Source organism: Aythya marila (genome assembly GCF_965140915.1).
Source record: "Aythya marila genome assembly, chromosome: 12".
Lineage (NCBI taxonomy): Eukaryota > Metazoa > Chordata > Aves > Anseriformes > Anatidae > Aythya > Aythya marila.
In genome coordinates this window covers 6,000,785-6,024,143 of record NC_139053.1, presented here as the reverse complement: position 1 = coordinate 6,024,143, position 23,359 = coordinate 6,000,785, and the positions used below count along the sequence as shown (strand labels likewise).

The window sequence follows — 23,359 nt, the reverse complement described above, 5'->3', positions numbered from 1 at the left end:
AAGTAAGCTCCAGCGATCATACTTCTGTGGACAGAACTTGTCCACCTGAAAATAAAAACAAAATACTTTACATGCTGCCCTAGTTAGACAGCTTCCAGTCATGGCAGGGGGAAGGCAGAAATTTGTGGGGTTCCTCCAACTGCACAACATTCTCTCCCTGGGACACAGCAACTCTTTCAGTTATAATGAAAAAATCACAACCTCCTTTAGTTGAGGAGGAACTTAAGATCACAAAATTCCTGCCACCTAAAACCAAAGTAAGACCTCAACGTTTTGATCTCCATGCTGATTTTGAAAACCATACTTAAGTTACTTGCACAAGTTAAACAGGTCAGTGAAAGAATTAGCACCTAATCCAACAGACCATAATGCTTTCCATGGCCTATATCGAAGCCAAGTTTATTTCTTTATACATAAAATAAGAGCTGTAATTTTGATAAAAATGATGTAACTTTAAAACTACATTGCAAAACCACTTTTTACCCATGATCGTTAGGAATTAGAGGCACTGATGATCAGATAAGAAAGAAAAGGTATCAGCGCAGCAATGGCAACTTCTTGGAAAATACTACCTCCTTCACACAGAACAGCCATGTGAAAAGTATAACAGCTGTATTCCATTTTATAAAATGGACTCAGTCACTAAATATGACAGCAATAAGGCCACGTTTTGAAATGTTCACTGTACTCAAAAACTCCCAGTAACATAGATGGTGACATTTTGGTCATACTGCCATTTGCTTTCACTTTCATTAGAAATAATTTTCCCTAGTCTATAAGGATCACATTAAAATTATTCCTGCCAAACCAATGCAATTTAGTTTCAACACCAACCCAAACCTTCCTTCCTACCTATGTGATATGTTCAAAAACACACAGAACTTATAGACACAAACGTACAAATTTGCATCTGATCACTTCTATGATGGCCTCAGTGAGAACTAGAAATCATTTTCAATACAGTTGATAATTAATTTTATATGACTTACAGATATACAGGCATTTCAAAAATACAGAGTATTTTGCATTTCCAAAAACTGTTATTCTCCATGTGCAAACACTGTCTTTTATTGAGGTTTTGTACTAGGAAATGACTTTCAAAAACCATAAAAGGCATTGCAATGAATAGCTGGACAAGTAAAACAATAGCAGAACACAATATTACTGCTAATTGGTTTCCACTGCACACAATAAGCCTTATAAATAAATAAGCAAACTGTTGACAAAAAGATCCTTTGTTATTCCAGTACATGTTCATCCAAGGTTCTGAGGAAAAATGGTGAAAACAGCACAATTTTTTAATATAATTGACTTGGCCCCATCATACTGACTTCACTTTCGCTTAAATCATCCCAGTTCCCACTACCAATAAAAGGGCAGCATCAGGTTCTAAACAAATCCTTCCAGCACTGACACGTATTCACAGGGATGCAGCAGGATCTATGATCTGGGCTTTTCTCTCTGCAACACACGCCGGGTGACTTGCAGCACTTCCAAGTGTAGTCTTATGCTCTGAACTCTTCCTCTGCTGTTCCTGCTGCTGAGAACTGCAAGCTATTGCCCCTGGTGCTATCCCCTATAAGCCACTTTGTTCTAAATGAAAATTCAGATGATCCAGGAGTTACATGAAGGAGTTAGATCATCACCGATTAGAAACCACACACCTGTGCATGTGTTTATGTGCACAAGCATGTACAGACACGTGTTCCTTGGACCAGCTCTGGCGAGCTATCCAGTCGGAGACCACTCCTACGTGATGCAGAACCCTGCTTGTCACTGGGCTCAGCTCAGACAGATCCTTTTATACAGCTCAAACACAAAACTGGGACATAACCTATATGCATGGCTTTGATTTCTGCTGATTGCGTTGCATGCACTTACGTTTTTAAATGCTAACACAGAGCTCATCATACCTACACGTATTTGCATGTACAACATGACGCACAACCATATAGGTCTGATTGTACACAACCACAGTGAAGACAGAAAGAAGCTTTGCTACAGGAAGGGTTTAGCGCAAGACAATAGAATTTAGTCATTCACAACAGGCTCACCAAAGAACAGCAGTGTGCACGAGAACACGGACAAACAACCTCCCAACCCAGGTGTGAACACACCTAGACGGGGACACAGCGGGGCAGCGTGCGCACCTCCGGCACCAACCAGGCAGCACAGCAGCACCCCCCAGCAGCCCCACAGCTGGGCCAGCCACCCACGGCCCTCCTGCCTGTGCTGTCAGAAACCCACCTTGCCTCCCCGTGGCACATACATCGAGGTAGCCTGCCTGAAACTTTCCCTGGCTCATGCCACTCGGCGTTACAACCTGAGATGTTTTCAGAGTCATTTTCGCAGGATGCTGTGCGAGCTGGAAGGCTGCCCTCTTAGCAATTCCAGTTTATAATAGAAATGTTATAGTGCTTCATATCAACTCAGCTTAGATCTCAAGCAGCTCACAGAAGGGTTAAAAATAGAAAGTGCTATCCACTGGTTTGCTCTGATGTTCCTGTAGATATTGTCACTGGATGTATCCTCAGTAGAATTCTATTCAACACCTCTGTCTTTAAGTACAAAGCTGTAGGCTGTAGCAGCTTTAGGAAACATAAGTATCCTTTTTTCTGCTGCACAGTATCTGTGTGTGAAATTCTCTAAAGGGGTTTAAGTATTTACCCTGAACACTATCAGACAGTTTCTAAAATTTTCCTTATCCTGTTGCAAAAACACTTCAAAGAGAATCATAAACACAGTCCTTTGTGCTTTCAGCACACACTTTGTTTTGGAAGCTTAAGTCTGAATTCCCTCAGAATTGTAAATATTTTTTTTTCTGAAAGATGTGCAATACAACTTTAAAAAAAAAAAAAAAGATTGTCAGTGATTCTGCTGTATGCCACGCAGTATCCTTTCTCCCATTTCTGATGGCTAAAAATATTGGGGTCAATGAAATCAGTGTCAAAAAATATTTTTTAAAAAGAACAAACTCCCCAGGATCAGGGTTTTCCTCTCGTTGTTGAGATAAAAGATACATTTCCAGGAATATCTGACTCCTGGTGTACATAAAATATAACCTGCCAAAAACACATTTATTTAAAGGGTCTGGCCTAAACAGATAAGAAGAGCCCCAAAAGACCAGAGATATGGCTAAAATTTAGGTCTTTGAGCTGCCATGTTGTGCCGACATTTCACAGCTCATTAGGCAAATACGATCACCCATCACCGCACGGCCCTCCAAGAAAAGAGTGTGACACTGCAATATCCCAAAGCACAGGGAGGAAGCTAAAAAAAGAAATTAAAATTATACCTCAGAATTTCTTGAATTTTGGCTGCCAAGATGACACTAATACAAATATAAGTTGCATTTTCTGTAAATGCTACCAGCCACCCAGCTTGTTTGTGAACCCCAAACCTTTTCATGCCCTCCACCCGCAGAGAATTAGCGAGCTGTTTGAAGTGCCAAAGTCTACAAAAAGCCAGCAAGATTCCTTTTAAAAGCATATTTTGTCTTACAGCTTATGGTGGTTATTCTGGAACCAAAATACCCTGATTTAAACACATATTTAAACGCTTGTTTTAATTTGGAAAAAAAAAAAAAAAAGAAAAAAAGAAAAAAAGAAAAAAAAAAAAAAGAAAAAAGAAAGAAAAAAGAAAAAGAAAAAGAAATATATTATGGCCCTGGGCTGAGATTTCATAGCTCAAGTTTCAGCCCAGACTCAATTCTAACTGTCAGGCTCTAAGCCCCTGACAATAGTGGCTTACAGCAGAAACTATGGCATACTTCATACGCAGCAAGAGAACCAAATAATGAAACAGACCTCAAAAAGGAAAGAAAAATAATTTTACTTGGAAATATCTTCACTCTCTGATTTCAATTCAGTTGTATAAACTGATAAAAATGTACCATAGAGAATAACTATAAAAAATAATATGATGAGTTAATGTTTTTTGTTTTTTGTTTTTTAATGTACAAATCAAGATGAAACAGTTGTGCAGAGACATCAGTTTGTTGAATGCCACTTTGCTCATTGTAACTACACAGAAAGCACATGCTGATGTTTATAGATTGCATTTGGAAATTAAAAGGTATGCTGCATATCAGTATCATTAGCTATAATTTAGGATTCCAAAAAGTGAAACAAAAGGTTTAACAATCACTTTTGTATTTCACTTATACCATTAAAAAGGTTTTTAAGATCTATGTTTCGTTCCTTTAAATAAATCCTTTAGAGTAGGCAAACGGTTATGCTGCTAAATACACTAAATCACTCATTTTTCTTTATGTTTTAGAACTACAATTTTCATCATCTTGCCAAATTCCTGCATAAATAGGTAGGATTAAATGGAGCCTAGCCTACCTAACATAATTATATATGTTGTGATTTTATACTGCAATGAAACTGATACATTTTAATAATCCCAGTCTTGGCTCTTACCCACCAAAGTCAATAGAGGTTATTAAGGCCAACTGCCATATAAATACATTGCTACATTGCTAAATGGACTGTCAAAGCAGGAAATACAATTCATACCATATAGCACTACCAGGAGCATCTTTTTTTTTTTTTTTTTAAAAAAAAAAGGAACACTGGATATGTAAAAAAAAAAAAATCTTTAAAGATTTGGCATTTGAGTACAATCATATATGTTTACTTTTCATTCCAGAGATTTACATTTTACTTTTTCAAATGTGAATCAACCTAAAACAAAATAAACAAAAAAAGACTGTAGGACTTCTACAGCTCTTACTGATTTGGCATGGCGTTAAAACATTTTCATAGCTAAAATAAATGTCAGATTGCAAGGTTTGCATGATATCAGACCCTGAGAGACAAATTGTCTCTCCACTGAATCTCAGAACAGCTTCAGCAAGACTTCCTCATATCACATGAGATTTCAGCTTTTCAGACTTCTCTTTACCCAGAAAGCAAAGCTTGTACAGTCTTTTTTTCAAATGGTAACTCTCCCTTTGAATTCAGCAAGCATTTATCCTGATGTTGCACATGATAACGTGTTAATCTTGGATGACTTTTAAAAAAAAACTCAAGGATTTGAATAGCCTTCGTATTTCCAAGGGAGGGGGGGAAAAGAGAAGAAGATTGGTTAAACTGCTTTAGATTTAGTGGTTCATAAATTCATGAGGTAATATTGTGGGAAATGTGATGTTTTATCAGAATGTCATTCAAATGAAAGGTTTAACATTTACATCACAAGAGCAAGCTCTAAGTAAAACTATCCACAGGGAAAGAAATGCCAGGACTAAACATTATTATAAGACTGTGTGCTTGCCACAAAGTACAAAAATATTAAATAGAGCCTGAAGGTTTGAAGACCCTGGGCTTAACTTCCTGAGGTATCATACTTTGCTGCGATATTGGAACAATTACAATTAACAGAAGCAGAAATTTTGGAAAATGTTTTTTTTTTTTTTTCTTCTTTAAAACTCTATTGCTAAACAAAGGAAAAAAAAAAAAAAGGCACACATCGAACCCCAGACTGACTTTTGTATCACTCTAAACACACACATAAAATTTAAGTCAAGAGTTGTTCAGCTCACACACAAGTGTAGGAAAAAATACATTATTTTCCTTTACAAAACAGTTCCTTTTAAGCACTAATACTCTACTGAGACAAGATCAACAACCACTAAGGCATTTATAATTTAACCATTTTTCCACATTATATAGGTGAAGTTTTTATTTTATTATTTTTGCTTTTTAAAGAATCATGCAGTTAAAGTTATAAATTTGGAGGAAAAACACTGACTGTAGACTACTGGGTACCTTCAGAAATACCTTTTTGATTTAACTTAATGCTGTGGAAGCTAAGCATGCACCAAAACACTGCACTTTTTATGTTAAATTGCTGTTGAATTTGTTAACCCACAATTGATTTCCTGTGTTATGGAATCTTAGAGATTACAGCTAACTTGAAGCAACAGGGATAATTCTTGATGTTAATGCTACATTTCTATGTATTTTTATTAAGTCGGTGCTCGCTCTTGCATTAAAACTGCAGCTCAACATTGCCCCCTACTGTCCCTTTGTGAAACTAAGGACAAAACGTAGGTTGAAACCCAAAAATCCCACCCCACCTCCAAGTCCAAAATACAGTAAGCAGCTCATTTACCTAAGAGACTCAACAATACAGACATTCCCAATTAACATTCTCTTCTGTCTCCTTCAATAGCTGAAATTAATTGTGATTAATGCATTATAAGTCATAAAACTTTAAAGCAAATTTTAAAATTTAAATTAGAAGCAGCTTCTGTCTTGGCCCGACCGTCAGTTTGCTGATAAATATCATTGTGAGGCCTGTTGAAAGGAGATACACTGACGCCACCATGTTTCTAATTAGAGACACATGGCAATGTCACACCAATTGCAGAAAACCTAACCCTTGAGAATTCCTGAGTTTGCTGTTTTTCCATGTTCTCAACACACAATGGATATAAAATAACAATCAAACATTCTTGTCTCTACTTCATCTAAGCCTCTGTTACAAGAGGGTAAGTTGTCATTTGAAAGAAAAACAAACCAAATCATTTTTTTTAAATGATAAAGGTCATTCAAGATTAGTTGAGTTTCAGCACATGAGAACACAAAAAATGAGGCAAAAACAAAAATAAACAGATCATAAATCTTTTTCCCTTTTTTTGGAAGAAAGTCTAACGTTCACCGATTCCTTGCAGCAACTGATTTCACATATAAAAATTCCACTTTTCCTCACTCATTTTCCAGGCCTGAATCCAGCTGTTGCCAGAAAAGCTTCCAAATTCTTGTGAACAGGTTAGAGAACAACAAGATTTCCCCCAAAACTCAGTAACAGAATATTGTGTCGTCATACCTCTGGGATTTCAAAAACACCTCTAATACAAATTATATTCAGTGTGCTCAGCCACATTACAAACTTTTCCAAGACATGTACGGACGAGTTGAAGCTTACGCTGTAAGCAGCAATGGCAGTTTCTGATGGAAATGGAAGGATACCAGCACGACACATTTCTGATGTAGTTCCTCCTGCATGCAGACCTAGAAGCAGGCATGCTGGCAAGTGTGTCATGCACTTAGCAAAGTCCCTCAAGCTGAGTCTCTACTTGGACAGCAACAGCAAGTGGGCTAACAGTGGTCACTGAGTCACTCTCACTATCAAGGAAGGCACAGATATACTTTCAAATATAGAGCAATTACCACAACTGTAAGGATTCAAGAAACTAATCACCTCTAGCTAGTTGTAGCCATCATGTAATTGTGCATGTGCACTACCAACAGCCAGCTGTACCTTCAGCTCATCGGGTTTTACTTTCACCTTCAGCCAGATACATTCACAATTGTTGTGATGGCAAAGGGTGCACCGTCTATCTTGCTGTTTCATGACCAGGTGGCATTGCACAGTTTCAGGTACTAATGTGTGATGCAATATCTGCCTGTCACCTTCTGGCATTGTCAAACTTTAAAAACAAGTAAAGTCAGGAAACAACTGAAATCTCCTCTTGGTTTTTGGTTCTCATTTTGCTCATATTTCTTTTATTTCTCTCCCCCAGTAGCAAAGAGGTTGCAGGATTATACTGATTCTATTTTTCAGATGTTCTGAATAAAGCAAAAATTCTGCTGCTACAGAACAGTTAAAAACCTAACTGTTAGTGCTCTCAGAATTAAGCTCTAAAAGCTTCAGACTATAAAACCAGTACTTACCATAGTCTCCATTTTTCTCCAATATTCTTCCAATTTAGCCATTGGCTTAAGCCACCAATCAGTGCACTTCAAATACCGCTTGCCTTGAAACCAAAACTGCCTGAGCCACTCAAATTCAACCTGCAAGAGAAAAACACATGGTTGCATGAATCATCTGTTTTTATTATCTGTTTTTATTATTATTATTATTATTATTATTATTATTATCTGGGCAGGAATGGGGTAGTACATGAATCCAGATATACCTAAACAGCCCCAGCAAAGGAGAAAGTTACTAGAGTATTTATTTCTAAACATACCTTTACACCCCATTGTTATTTTTATTTAGTCATATGAAGGATGGAAGAAACTTTCAGTAAATAAACTGTGCTAGAACACAGCCTAGCCAATTGCTATGGAACAAGCACATAGCTTTATAATGACATAATCGTTTCTCATAGTTAACCAAATAATCTAGTTACCAAACAAACTACCAAAAACTTTAGGATTAACTGAGTCTCAGTGCTCAGCTGTGGCCAGGCTCGTGCTCCCTCTACTGGAACTGCACTTAAAGCAAAAACTTGCCAATGATATGTATGTGGGGTTCTGCGGGGAAAGTAAGGCTAAAAAGCAAGTTTTGGCTTTTCAGGGTGTCAGTAGTAACATGTCCCAATTGTTTTTCTAGCACTAGGCTTGTGTGGCAACTGTGCTTAACAAAGAAAACATTATCCCAACGAAGCAATAAAAATTTAATCAGGAACACTGTTATACTTTTATTTAGAATATGAAGCAGAAAATACTGTAGTACTTTGCTAGTTTGGGGTGTTGTTTTTTTTCCAAATCATATATGGGTGGCCCTTCAGGTTTAAACACATGAGAAATATTAGCTTTTAATATACGATAAATATATATAACTCATCAAATATTCATTAAGCAAAATAATTTCATTTATCCTAATTCCTGCTGAGCCTTTTTCTTTAATGGCAATCCATGGTTCTGGTCTTTAGAATTATGTATTTATTTTTGTTGCGGTAGTTACGTTTCACACCAAGTTCAAAGCTACTTTAATCATTATTTGCTACCTCAAAGATTTTGTTTATCCCTACTTGACACTGATGTTGGAAATAAAGAGAACCTGCCAAGGTGAAAGAATAAAGAAAACTGCCCAAAGCTGTCATCTAACTCTTTCTTTCCTGCAAGGCTATGGAAATCTGAAAGCGTTTCAGCTAACATTAAATGTTTGGTCAATACACATTAACGACTGCAGTAAAAGATACTTAAATGTGAAATGTATAAAAAGAACATTAGATCAACTCTTAGTAAAATATAACAACAAAATTAATTGGCAGACATAAATCTTAAAGATATTTTCAAAAAATTACTGCAAGTATAGTGGTTTCTTAGCACACAAGTTCAGTGACATACATCCTCCCTAGCAGAGTTTGCTTCTTCTGCTGTATAAACAAGGTATGAAGTATCAAGTTCTGCTTCCCTAAAAATCGTTATGCACCATTTGAGGATGGCTGAGCACATCAACAGTTCAACTAGAGTTTGGAGTACTCGCTGCTTTTTTCTTCTTTCTATTTTCTGGTCTCTTCCAATGAAAGGATGATAACACTTAATATCTTACAAATATGTTTCAGGAAATAGATCACATGAGGTCATTAACTAATAAAAAATTATTTTTAAAAAAATTAAAATGAAAGTTACAATATCATTCATCATGATAACAATCTATTTCAGTCAGTCTGATTTTTAACTAATCATACTGATTTGTTACATTAATCTACATAATTTCAGTCTAAGTCAAGTCTGTAATCCTGGCCAAATTTTAAACATATCTTGATCCCTTTCAGCGTACACAAGAGATAAGGGTTAGCAGTAGGACAGTTAATTTTCTGAAGGATTGTAACTGATCTCATCAGAGGTCAGGGTACTAAATGGCAACGTGTGGCTGTTCAATGTTAGCGACAACAGTATAGGTAAAAATTCAGTCAGGGCTCTCAAAATCAGGTCCATATTCATCTGACAATGCGTAAGTTTAGCTCTAAACTGAGTTAATAGAAGAAGGGAAAAAATAGCATTTCACCCACAAACTCAGCCATCAAGCGCCTTGACAAAGGACTGCTCTGAATTGGTACCTCTGGCCAGGTAAGGGTTGATTCTGAAAACAAGTCATCTTGATGCATGGTTGACAATTTCTCTGTCACTATCCTTGCTTTAGACACTAGTAAGCACAAATACTTCTGTTAAAAAATCTCCAGATATTCCAATTACGCTGTTTGATATTTTAAAATTAACATGAACACTAAATTAACATTAATTTTTAAATTCTTTCATTGAACTCTAGTCACTAATCTTCTCCTGCAGGAAGAAGGCATCCCCTATTGGTTTGCCTCCTTCCATCTCCTTACACGAATTAGAGCTATACCAGGAAAAAAACCACAACAGTACACGCGGAAGAGAGAAAAGCTCAATTCTAGCCTTACTGGGACTCAAGATACACGACATTCATCTTCCATGACAGGAGTCTCAGGTCAACTGTTCTTGACACGGATTTTGTCAAAGAGTTTTAGTTTGGTGACTCCCATATATTAGAGCTAACTTGAGTTCAGATCAGCAAGTAGTTTACATGACTGAACAGGACAAACCCTAAACATATTAACACGTAAATAAAATACACACACTGCACATTTTAAGAAAACTTCTGTCTCCTGAGTCATTTTACATTTGTGACTTACATCTGTGCAAGAAAGTTCAGAATCAGGCCTTATATGTCTAACCTCAACAGATTATTTTTTTTTCAAGTTGTCCTTTAGCAATGATTAAAAGCCAATTTTAGGTTATAGTCAATACCGGGTAGTAAAAGGCCAACAGCAGCATTTGACATTTTGTGACGCAGTGCTCCTCGGTCAATTATTTAAAAGTATTGGTTATTAAATGCCACAGATGTAGGTGATCTATATTTTTGCTCTTCTGTCCTAGCCAGCCACCAACCATGCTGTCAGCTCACTGTGATGTGCCTTCACACGTCAGCCTTCCTTGGGCCGCAGACACCACCACCCTTCCTCAGCCCTGACCTCAGCACCTACCACCACATACCTTCCACACCTACCACCTTCAACTTAGCTAGCCTCGGCTTTTCTGCATCCCTGTAGACGTAGAAATGTTAAATCATTATAAATTTAACTGCTGTTACCATAAAAATAGATTCGCTGTAGGCAAGAGTGACTACTTCACAAGCAACAGAGCAACCAATTCAGTCTCAAATTTTAATTGTAGTCATCAGGATTTGTTAGCGCTGAGCCAAAACCCTAATAAGAACAAAATCCTACTTTTTCAAACTTTACTTTGAAGCCTGCTACATTTTAAACACAAACCCCAGATCCTAAGGAAGTTGCTCTGAAGCTTTACTTCACAGAGAACTTGTGACTGTTCATTTGGTGGTGGCGAATAAGGAGGCCTCGGAGCTTCCTCACGTAGGGGAACTCCTGTCAGATCTTGCACTCCTCTGAGCAAGGTAAACAACTGTTCTCGGACACCCAAAGAATAGGCCGTCTTCTCTGTAGATTTATTTTTATGCATGCAAGCATTTACATCATCTAGTCAGCAGTGTTCTATTATTTTAAAAATGTTTGTTTGCCAGTGGGCTTTCCCAGGTCCCTGCAGGTCTGCTTGAGGCCTAGCCAGTAGCTGTATAAATTTTGGAAAGCGAAGTGTGACTCAGCAGGGGCAGAGGTTCACATACAATGAGCTATACAAGGTCATTTATTTCAGGAGGAATGATTCTGGCCAAACAGCAATCTGATTGCTTAAAGGGAAAATTTCATTTAATCTAACACCATGTGAGCATTGTTGTTAGGACGCTGTACTTCACAGCTGTCCAGGACATCACTTCTGTTCACCTTGCCACAGTGCTCCTAGGATACCCTGCCACTGAAACAGTGTTCAGACTTCAAGCCTGAAGCTTGTAACTACAAAGTACGTACTGGGGTGAAATGACTTGCACATCTAACAAACAGCATGTATCTCATAATTCAGGTACGTGATGAATTATGTACCTGAATTCAGATATTACTCTGAAGGCTGTTTTAATGAGGGAGACCACAACAAGGTTAAGTCGAAGTGATGCTGAAAACCTCCTCACTAAAATCTTGCTTCTTCCATGGGAAGGCCTCTGTCATGCCATCCAAGAGAGGTCTCCGACAAATGAACTCTGGGAAAGCTAGCAATTGGAAAAGAGAGCCCCCAGATGCTCACCAAATTCTTTTATGGATTTCTCTGCCCACGACAAAAGTGGAGAAAGTCTCTACCAATGCTACAGGTCTTCAGTTCTAAACCACTTAATCAACACAGCAAGTCAATTTTCCTGCCCAGGAATACAAAAGTGAAGGCACAGAATCATACCTCATTCTTTCAGACTTGCTCTTAGGCTTTTTCCCTCAAGGAGACACAGATAACTCATCCAGACCTCATTTGGCAGAGCAGTTAATTTCAGCACAGACTGTGAATCTGCACTCAATCTGATCTGTGGATCAGATGATGGCACTGTGATGGTTCTGCTCCAGTTAATGATCTCTGATGCTACTTTGGAGGTGTCAGCAAAAGGGGAAGAACACCCATAGCATTTCAGGAAGATGAAGCAGCTACTGAGGATGCATTTAGTTATCTGAGCTAAAACATGCAAAGAGAGATAAAAAAAAATATGACTTTTGGAAGTGGAATACAACCATACCACCTCCTCTTCTGATAGAAATGCTCAATTTCAAGCCCATAATCTCTGGTCCAGAGGTATATAAGCTGTATACCAAAACAGAAATACACAGGCAAAATTGGGTGACAGTTCATCTTATTTAAAATAATAACAAAGGAGAGAAAAAAAAAAAAAAAAAGAGATGGAATCCTGACCACAGTTATTGAATGGAACACTTATTTTCATCAGTACTTGAACAGTTTAATTCTTTAAAGAAAGAAAACATGTTCTTGTTCTTCATATGCCTGAGAAAATTTGAAATCTAGAACCCGTATTATGTGCCTGAAAATATGAAGATTTATCGTAGAGTGAGTAAAAGAAAGCGGGAAGCTTTCACAGGCAAAACAATAACAACAACAATAACCTGCATCAGCCTCACAGATCTATGTGTTTTTACACTTCAGTGATGTTTGAAAAAGAAATGTGTATTTACCACAGTGGTAAACAAATGGTAACTTTGTCTACTTGTGCACTAAAAAAGGGAAATTTAAATAGCACTTGAACATACGGAATTTATCTTTTAAGTGAGGAGGTGACTGGGTATTCTCTTTTCAAATGAAATATAGATTCAATGTGTCTACTAAGACTAAGTGCACAATATGTACAAGTTAAACAATGATTTCTGTTACAGTATATCCCATATGCGTAACAGGAAACATCCCTGTATGTCACATAGCAAAATTATTCAGGTGACTGCAAACACCAGGGGCTAGTCTCTCACCTGATGTAAATGGCACAGGTCTTTGATGTTGAAGGACCCGTGCAAATTTACACCAGCTGTGCATGTGGCCCTAGCTGTGCAAACCACATATGTGTATAGTTTTATGGACTGAGCCTGATTAATGTTTTGTAAAGCCCTGCATGCATCCGACTTCTTTAAATTGCTCTAGGAGCTGTTTTGCTGGAAGTCAAGGGGTAAAGCTTTTGCCATCGCTATACTAATTTTTACTAACTTTGAGCACAATACAAATAAAAATGTGTTCTATGAAGTTTTCTAGCAACACACAATATTATATTCCTCAGCAGATAGCAATTTAAAACACTTAGAAAAATTCTAATATGAGTGTGAATTAGTTTGGTACTACAGATGTTCCAATATAATGCTGATTGTACTTATCTTAGTAGCAATACAGATTAGTTCCTTCAAAATGTGTGAGTATACAAATGTTGTGACTGATATTTAAGCAAAACATGGTTCAGAAATTTGTATTAGCTGCTTACTATAGTTGTTTTTACAGAGAGATGGTAATCATCACTTTTGTTAGGAACAGCTGAAAGCTTTTTTTTTCAGGTAGGAAGGCAACTTTCCAGAGCAGCTAAACAATGTCACTTTATACTCCTAATACACAGCCTTGACTTGCATTTTCTTTAACTCTTATAAAAAATAAAAATAAAAAAGCAATTAACTAACCATTTTTGGAAATGTCACCACTGTAAGACCACCCATTCCACTGTATCATTTCCTTGACTATCCACTAACAGTAAAAGCAAAGTTACATTCTTCAAGATGCTGCTTATTGTTATACCACAAAAAAAATTACCATTTCCACAATAGCCCAAAACAGACATTTTTAAATCTGTGTTTCCTAAAACTCCAGATCTCTATGTCAAACCACAAAGCACTGTGCCAGCTTCAGTGAAATTCTATGGAAGTGCATTGTTACAACTGCATATTTTATAGTGCAGAACAATCTGCCGAATGAAGTATGTGTTTCACGATTATTTGCACTACATTTTCTTCAGAATATGCTTTTAAGAACATATTCACAATTGTCTCACACCTGGCATTCTGGAAAAAGACTGGCAACTATCTTAACACCTGACAAACAACTGAAAAACTTTGTGTGTGCTTTCCTTCCATTTTCGCCCCTCTTGTTTCAGAAGGACTAGAGTAGTTTGGTTTGTCCGCCACCCTGTGATTTGGCACAATGAAACCGATGTTACTGAAACTACTCTGCCTCTCCCAGCAGAGGGATCTTGGGAAAGAAAAAATGAAAACTTCATGGGAATGCAATGATCAGATCTAAGTTTATCCCTATCACTGTAAACAAGTAAATAGGGAATAAAAAACAGATAATGAACTTATACAGTGCAATGCCTTGTGAGCTGCTCAACACACGCCACCAGACTGCACCTGTCAGAATCCAGCTGCAGCATTTTCAGTGCAGATGATCTCACCTCATTATGTATTTCTTCCACTTGCTTTACAACTGCAGTTTCCAGTGATTTCAAAGATAAAGCCCCTGAATTAGAGTCAGTTTGTAAATTCTGGAGCGCCAGTTCACATTGTCCAAATATGTATTCCAATGTTCCTCTTGAACACTATAAAGATATAATAAAAACGAATACTTAGTCACATCAAAGCATACATATTTCTCAAATACACCACTTGCTTCTGAAATAATCAAAGGAGCAGAAAGGATGTATTTCTGTAACTTTATTTTATGATCTTTTACACAAAATCTTAATGTCTTCTGGTTTATGTAGCTGTTTGTGTAGATGATGCAAAAGTCTAATCCACCAACACAAAATAGTAAACCACAATTTGAAAGGAGAAAGAACGGGATTACTTTTAAATTTACATTACAATTACAGCCATACTTTCCATTGCTTTCTGGCAGTTTTTGAGGATATTTAATAATCAGCTTTATACGCATAGTTTTATAGGCTCCCAGTAACACTCAAATGGAATCCCATATCCACTCAGGAGTGCTGATTGCTTAGAAGGTGTAGATAATATGAACAAACCAGATCTGCACTTCTGTTGCTTTTGTTTTGTTTTCAAAGTTTCTTTCAAAAATCACAAGGAAACACGTAAAATAAATATATATATATATTTGAAAAAAAAAAGTAAGATAACTACATCTTCTTATTATTTTCAATTAATTATCTGTACCTTCAGTTAGATTCCCGGGAATCATCTTCAATATGGACCTCACCGGTCTCATATGCTTTTTAAACAAATATTTCCATACTATACAGGTTGAGGTCACAACAGTTTACCAAAACAAAGCATAATCACTTAATAGAGAAGTTTTTCACAGTGAAAATAAATGTGTATTTTCCTGCAAGAGTAACACAGAGACAGGAGCAGTAGGTCAGAGGACTCTTAAAGTAAAAGAGGTAAAACACAGAACCACTGTTTTTTAAAATGCACAGTGTAATATTGCTTTATGCCAAAGTCTAGTTCGAGTGAGCAGAGTATAGTTTTGTTTGGCAAATAATGGATTTTTTTTATTATTTTTTTTTTACTACAACTACAGTGTATGTCTGTGTCCATGTTTGGTGCTATCGCTTCATTTCCGTTATTGCACCAACTAGTAGGACAGGAAAAAAAAAAAGTATGAATTTACAAGTATTTCTCTTGCTTCAGTAGTGGTACTTTTTGCCTTGCTGAAAAAAGAAAGCCATAATTTTTTTTAAATATCTTCTTATGCTACAGTCTATTTTATGTTCCTATATGCTTTCCCATTCAAATACTACATAAAACTAATACTAAAGCCATGGACAAGAATAAAGAATAGAAGTCGAGTAAATAAAAGCATTTTAACACTTGAGTGTGTCAGGCTGAAGTCTGGTTATCCCAGAATGACTCAGTGAAGGAGCTCTGTATCAGTTTTCTAGTTCTTCCGTCCTTGGATGCACAGAAGGATCCCATTTAAAGCATACTCATGACTCAGTTTTTCTGACCTCCTAAAGGCTGTTTTAGCCAGTGAGCACTTCTGACATGTGCTTTGAGTATTTTTCTCTCATCATTAATACTGCCTTTTCATCTAGGACCGGGAGATGAACATATCAAAAATAAAAAATAATTAAAAAAATAATTTCAATTAAAAATGCAGCTGTCCCTACACTTCAGCAATTCATGTGCTGTGGTAGAGCATATTCCTAAACTGTATCTTAAACGTGTGACTGTGAGTTCAGGGAAATTACTGATGTAGAAGCAACCATATATCAGTCCAATAGTAAACAAATAGCCTGACACATGAGCGTAACTGCAAACACAGTTTGCAAAACAGTTTTGGGTAAGACAACATGATGCTACATTTACGGTATCAGAATATTAGCTTTACAAACGACTAAAGAATTACCTGCATTTATACTTACGTCTGCCACTCTGTGAGTGGAGCTGAATCGAGGTGAAAAGCCAGCCAGAACACAGTGCTGATGTGTCATATTGAGATCATCTAGAGAAAAATTAGGAAACCTTAAGTAAGGCAAAAAAATTTATATATTCCTCTGGAAAAGCTGAGATTACATTTAGTAGCAACATTCTGTGTTACACTGAATACTGTTCACAAAGCACTTTAAATTCAAACGATTTTAGTGTGAAAATTATGCTGTCCTCTCAAACTCAACGAGACATTCAGGAAAATATGTCAAGATGTGCTGTAAGGTAATTTCGGGGTTGTTCTTACATAAGTTAGCAGAAACTAAGTAAAACCATATAGAAAACTAGATGACCTAAAGAGTTGGCAAGCAAAGCCAAATACAGACATTATCAGAAAAGAACTAGAATAGAAAGCTGCAGGATCCTAGTTAACTTGGAGTCTATACCCTCATCAGTATTTACTCTTTCAGGGAGTTTAGCTTTGGCCATTTTAATACAGCATGATGAGAAGTTAACAAGCTTCATCCTTCCATCATACAAATATAACTTCTCTTTAAAACATCAATATTTGCATACCTGAAACCTGACCCCTGAATTCCTGCTCATTTTTGAAAAGGCTCTTCTGACCATAATGACAGTCCACCAGACTGAAAAGAACAGTGTGTAAGGCTTAATGATATTCTCTTTATTACTGAAAACCGATATGCTCTGAAACTTTTTCTTTACCTTCTAACAAGCCTGAAAATTCAAAATGATAAAAGCCTAAAGAATTCAGAAGAATGACTCAATTCACCCCAGTTGTAAGAACAACGTCTTCTTTCTATGAATGTTATAAGCAATTATTAACAAAGTGCACACCCAAGGCAGCAGATAACATCACTTTGGAAAAAAACACCCGAGAAGTTTATATGAAGAACAGGCACACAAGCGTTACGAACAATGACTGAATTGCCACTAAGAACATTTAGATGGGAGGCATATTTTCTTTTCACATGACGTCTGCAGATATGTGAAATTGAAAAGCTTGAAAAGGACTCCAAAACAAGCAAAAACCCACCAAAAGCCAAATAGGAAAGAGCAATTTCTTACGTAGGCATTTAAGACTGAAATTACATAGAGCCAAATTTTGCAAAGGCCACAGAACAGTATTATCTCCAGACAGGGCAACATTTAAATATCGCTATCACTTTCAAAAAGAACTATGACATAAAATTAACTTAAACACTTCCACCACTTCATTCAGTGCCCATTCATTTTGGTGTGTTTTATGTATCAAATAGCATCAAAAATGTTATGTTTTGATTTGCGCCTTCATTCAAACCCTTGGCAAATCTTTCACTGTAGAGCCCCCCCCCCAAAAAAAAAAAATTGCTTCCAGTTGTCCCTAATCGATTATGACTTTTAAAAACAAGCCTGCCATTTTAATTTAAAAGCTTATAATTCATTTAAGACTAATTGCACAAAAATAGTTGAAGTTTCACAGCCTATGCGTCTCAAAGGATATTTGAAAAAATAAATGTCCTAGATCTTAACCAATTACGGTAAAGATGTACCTTTTTATTTATTTATTTATTTTAAATATATGAATTGAGTAGAAAAAGCACTTCTTGTTATACTGGCCATTGCCTGTTCAGCAGCAAAAACTTTTATTCAGATTTGAGAGCCAAACCAAAACTGTTTCCTTGGACACCCATGTCAGAAGTAGCACAACTCCCTCACAGTTTTAAGTAAAATACAGCACACGGAGCTAACGTGAGTTTTACATGATGAGGTGCTGACTGGTGAGGCTCAGAAAAAACAAAATGCAGCCTCGCCAGTTCCATACATTTAGGTCCTGCTCTGAAAAACTTCATGCAGGCAACTTATTTGTCATACAGTTCTCCTGAATTTGTGGTCCTGAATAAGAGCCAGCACGGCATTGTTGTGCCTTAAAACACTGGGCTCTTACCTGCTACAAATTCAGGTGGAGACATGGAGATCTCATTTCAATACTTGTCAGAAAAACAGAACTTCTATGAACTGTACGTAGCACACAAGAAGTGACTTTTTAATTTGAAATCACGATCAACACCAACAATGTATTTGGTAGAGTTTCAAGAACTATCAACACAATCCCTTCTCCTTCAACCATTTTTAGGACTATTACAACAATATTTTTAAATCTGGACTACAGTTTTCTGCTAAAATGACTGCTTTCCTGCCAAAACTTTCCCGCATCTATGGAAAATGCTGTCATCAGCACAGTTGTTCTAAAGTGTATCACAGGCTTTTCAGATGTTTACAAATTTTAAAACATCGCGAATTACCCAACTCTAAAATAGTAATTGTAGAAGACAATCATTCTAACATGCTCAAGTGCTGTGATGACCAAAGAGAATTTTCTAAATCAAAGCAGAGGCAATGCACCCATTGCTATTACCTGCACCAACAGGATGCCATGGTGCCACTAGTCACTAGGCTAACATGGGTCAGTACTTGCACTTCAGCCAGTATAACGTCTACTTCACTTTCCCCAACCTGCTGATAATATTCTAAAAGCCTTGTTGGCATTCAAGGGAACAGAACTTGGTAACAAACTTGGCGTTCAAGCGCCAGAAAAAATAACTTCAGTTTTCTGTCTGAGTTGGAGTATTTAAGAAACAGAGCAATGACTTCCAGCATACATGTACAAGGCAAAACTTGTATTTATTTTAAATGGATTTTGTTCTTTTTTTGTAGTACTTTCTGCCTGCCACTTCCCAATGAATCATCTGCCACTCTAGGGCCAGATCCCATTATAGGACTACTAGCTGAGCCCGGTCTGGGCAAGATTTATTAAAAGAAATTAATCACATATATGATTGTGCACAGGTGGCCAAAGCTACCTTAAAAAAAAAAACAAAGTTATCAACCTGAAGTCTGGTTAAATAATTTGGAGGTCATAAGCAAAAGGATTTTGCCTTTACAGATGAAGTACTAAGAAGCTGTAAGACCGTTCAGCAGATGATCTGATTACTTGCAAATGCACACAATTCCTTTTCACAGAATCACCAGCGACAGAAATTTCAGGTAACACACCTTGTGCAAAACAAAGAAAACTGAATTTTTATTTATTACAAATCCTTATTATTCGCATCTGCAGAAAAAAATATTATCTAAAATACTTGGGGTTTGAATATATTTACCCGTGCAAGACTTCTATGAAGTTGGTAACTGGCACAGAAAGGGCAGGTGAGGATAAAGGACTTGCTAAAGTTTGCATAGAAATTCTATGTGAGAAGTAGCCTGAAGGCTCCTGAAAGTAACAGTGATGTTTTAACACCTGACCATCCCTCTTCCATCAGATGCAGACTATTTTTCTTTGAGTGGGTCCCCCTATCAGACAAGAGGCCTGGTGATTTTCTGTTTAGAAACAGCAGACACATTTTGGAATTTGGGTGCTGCAGGTCCCATTTTAGATTGTGGGGGCAAGCTCATGCCATAGATCTTTGTCCTTCCCCTGTACTGCCTTCTGCCCTCCTGTTCTTTTCACAAAGACACCCCTCGCTACGCCAGAAGCTCAGCATGGTCCCCTCCACTGCTTGAAGCTACTGCCAGTCCTCCTGACCATGCTCTTCTCAGCCCCTGCCCCATCCACATCTCCTGGTATGCTTTCTGCTCAGCCAAAGTTTCCCTCAGACAGGGTTTTTTAGGTTTTCTAGGCTTTTTCTTTCTTAAAGCTTTCTAGGTTTCAAGTTCGTAAGACAGTGTTTTCACTATGATTTTTCAGGTTAAGAAGTTGCTATTAATCTCCTGTTGCATAACAGCGACACGCTACACCAGTACACTGTCATCCAGCATGATGATCCAGTCAAACACCACAATGTTTTAATTTTTCTTCTGCTGCCTCGTGATAGACGTGGTGGGTTCCTTTTCCAAATCAGAATCGTAGTTCAGTAATCTGCAGGCAATATGAACAGAGCCCTCTGCTTGTAGAACCTCTGTCAAAAGAGCTGATTACTGGATATATGCATTATGTATGGACATAAATTCTCTGTATCTATGGACATAGCACAGATGTATGCGTACTCAACTAATTCTACTGAACTGGAAGAGCATCAGTGTGGTGATGAGCCAATGTAGTCCAAGAAACAATGACTATATACCACATCACTGTGTTAAGATGTAACAAATGCAAGGTAGAAAGAAAGGAAGTTAATCCTTCCCTAATCCTTACTGAAGCAAGAATGGACTAAAGGCTACAATTGTGGTTACTTCCAGGTGAAGTACTTCCCAGGAAGACAAACCACAATTTCCAAAAATGCTCCAGGACTAGCAACATGGGGTTATGTTGTCTTTTCTATCTTCTTAGAAGCGTTCTTCCTGAACTTTATATTTAGACAGTTAACTTGTATTGAAGCAGGTAAAATGTACAATGGGGCTTACAGCACTGGCAAAAGCTTTGATATTCTACATACCAAATACCTACAAGTAAAAAGGGCTTGTGCAATTTATTTTAATGACCATAAACAGACTTTAAACCATATTACAGTCCGATTTCCAAAAGCACTACAATATTTTTATTTTATTTCCAATTCTGTTCAATTGCATTTATGCCTACCTACATACAACATCGCTGAAGGTTGGCTGAGGGCTTGCACGTCTATGCTAAAATGCTTAAGAATAGCAGTAACTACCAGGAGGGGAAGGTTACATGTGTGCCATTTTATCAAACTTATCTGACCGTTTTACAAGGAACATTAATTATTTAAATGGTTTTAATACATGCAGAACTGCATATGCTTCACAAATCATGTGGTACACTCCAACATAATGCGATGGTTATAGAGATTGACAGGAGGTGATAGAAACCAGCTCTTCTTTCACCCATCTCCGAGTAATGCTTCAACAACAGAAAATCAAGTCAAACTAATTTTACTGTGAGAATGGCAGCTGAAAGCACGAGGAAGGTTATGTCTCCTTCCCCAAGAAATTACAGGTCAATGGAGTGTGTCTTGTACAGCTTTCATATCAGAAAGCTAGAGAGATGATCTGGCCCTGATTAAAAAATTATTTTTAGTTTTTAAACAAGAAAAGTGTGCACAAACAAAACACCACGTGAATTAAAAGACCCAAGTAAATAAAGATGTCTGAAATTTGCCCAACTTTGTGATCAAAGTTTGGTAACAACAAGTAAGTTTCTGGGGTTCGAAGTCTTATTAATCAAGGAATATAGCATTTGGATTAAATGTGGACTCAAGAAAAACATGGAGTTAAAAAACTACAACACATTCAAGATGCTAGAGAGCAAAAAGGGTTCAAAAGTTAGTTTGTGGAAATAGAAGCAGATTAAATATCTAGAAATAGTTTAATGAGCCACTATATACATGTGGAAGTGTTTCCATTAAATACTTATCTTTAACCACAAGCCAACCTCTGCAATGTGTGCACCCAACTTCTGGATGGTTATGAAAATAATTTTTTGATGCTACTTCAACTATAATTTGCTAGGGGGGGAGAAGGGTATAAGATTCCAAGTTCATCTTCATGCTGTTTTAAAACCCTAACCTTCAAGCAAGAGCTTGATCTATGGGAAACAGCTGCAGAAAAGTAAATCATCTTCCTTTGAAAAAGTCCAGAGTGTATTTTTGTTGAGCATGTTTTGAAGTCATGGTAGGAAAATTAGTGAAAATTGTAAATCTGCTTGCAAATCTGGTCATGTCTAACTCAAAGATTAGGGGAAAGATTCCAATTTAATAGTAAGACCATGACAACCCTAGTTAAGCATGCTCTAGGGCAGAGCAGATGGGGCCCTTTGCTCACCTCCACGCGTTTTGGATTTATTGCATGCACCCAACACGTTTCATATTAGACACCCCTTGACTGTGTACTTGAGACAGCAGGGTTCAGTATGCACTTCCTCTGCAGACCAATATATTATTCTAAATTGGGCTAAAGTGTTTCCGTTTCATGAGTGATATAAAGTTCAGATTTGAGGTTTTTAGGCAGCAGATCTACAGTCTTCCAACAAATCTTTCTTCTTCAAGTTAGGAAAAGCAAGCCTCGAAAAAGTCAATTTTACTGAATAATTACATATTTTGTTTCATTTAGTTGAAACAAAATCCATTAGTGTTCTTGTAATAACTCATCTTGAAATGGATGGTTTGATCACATCATGTTTAGTACCAACATACAAACAAATTACGGCTTATTTTATCTGAAGAGGAGTGCTGAGAATGAAGGTGTAAATCTTAAAAAGACTGCATTTTACTAAAATTCCACCTATACAAACAAAAACATTTTACAGAGTCAATGAAGAAAGGAACATGAGCAGTACTAAATATCTAACAGAAATACTAAAAACAAATTTAAATTTCTTTTTTGGTACTTTGCTATACTCAGATCAGGATTTACAAGTTTATGTGCTCACACACCTCTCAGAGAAATAGCAAGTTACCAAGTTTTCATACATTTGATTTGTGAATTTATTATTTACAGGAATTATTAGGAGTGGACTTTAATTACAAACAGCATACCAAATTTGCCACTTCAGTATTTCACAATATTTACATAAAACAGTAAGCACTATACCATTTCTGAAACTGAAAAATTTGAAAATTGAAAATTGCAGTGTTTGCATGTTAGTTGCTCCAGCTGGATGAGTCAGAAGATAGTCAGAGAAAGAGTCCTACCAAGCATCCCATCTACTTCAACAGCTACTACCAGCTAATAGTCAGTTGTGCAATACAATTGTTCTAATATTGCATTTTCTAGATACTTGGCATACTGCGTCCACTGTTTTTAATGTAATGCTAGCAAAACGATTAGGCTTACTGAAATGAGATTCTGGATTACATGAATGTTTAAAGGGACAAA

The 23,359-nt window shown here is 37.0% G+C and overlaps 1 protein-coding gene across 4 annotated transcripts in view; it reads right to left on the bottom strand.

The window, feature by feature from the left end:
- FTO (FTO alpha-ketoglutarate dependent dioxygenase) overlaps positions 1-23,359 on the bottom strand; it is a gene marked incomplete at its 5' end in the record, with an annotated part of 243,767 nt that overhangs the window by 162,567 nt on the left and 57,841 nt on the right. For all 4 annotated transcript variants that reach the window (XM_082770101.1, XM_082770100.1, XM_082770099.1 and 1 more), the window contains 3 exons: positions 7,683-7,802; positions 14,593-14,736; positions 16,522-16,601. In XM_082770101.1, the coding sequence (XP_082626227.1) occupies positions 7,683-7,802; positions 14,593-14,736; positions 16,522-16,601 (344 nt within the window). The remainder of the gene's footprint in view (positions 1-7,682; positions 7,803-14,592; positions 14,737-16,521; positions 16,602-23,359) is intronic.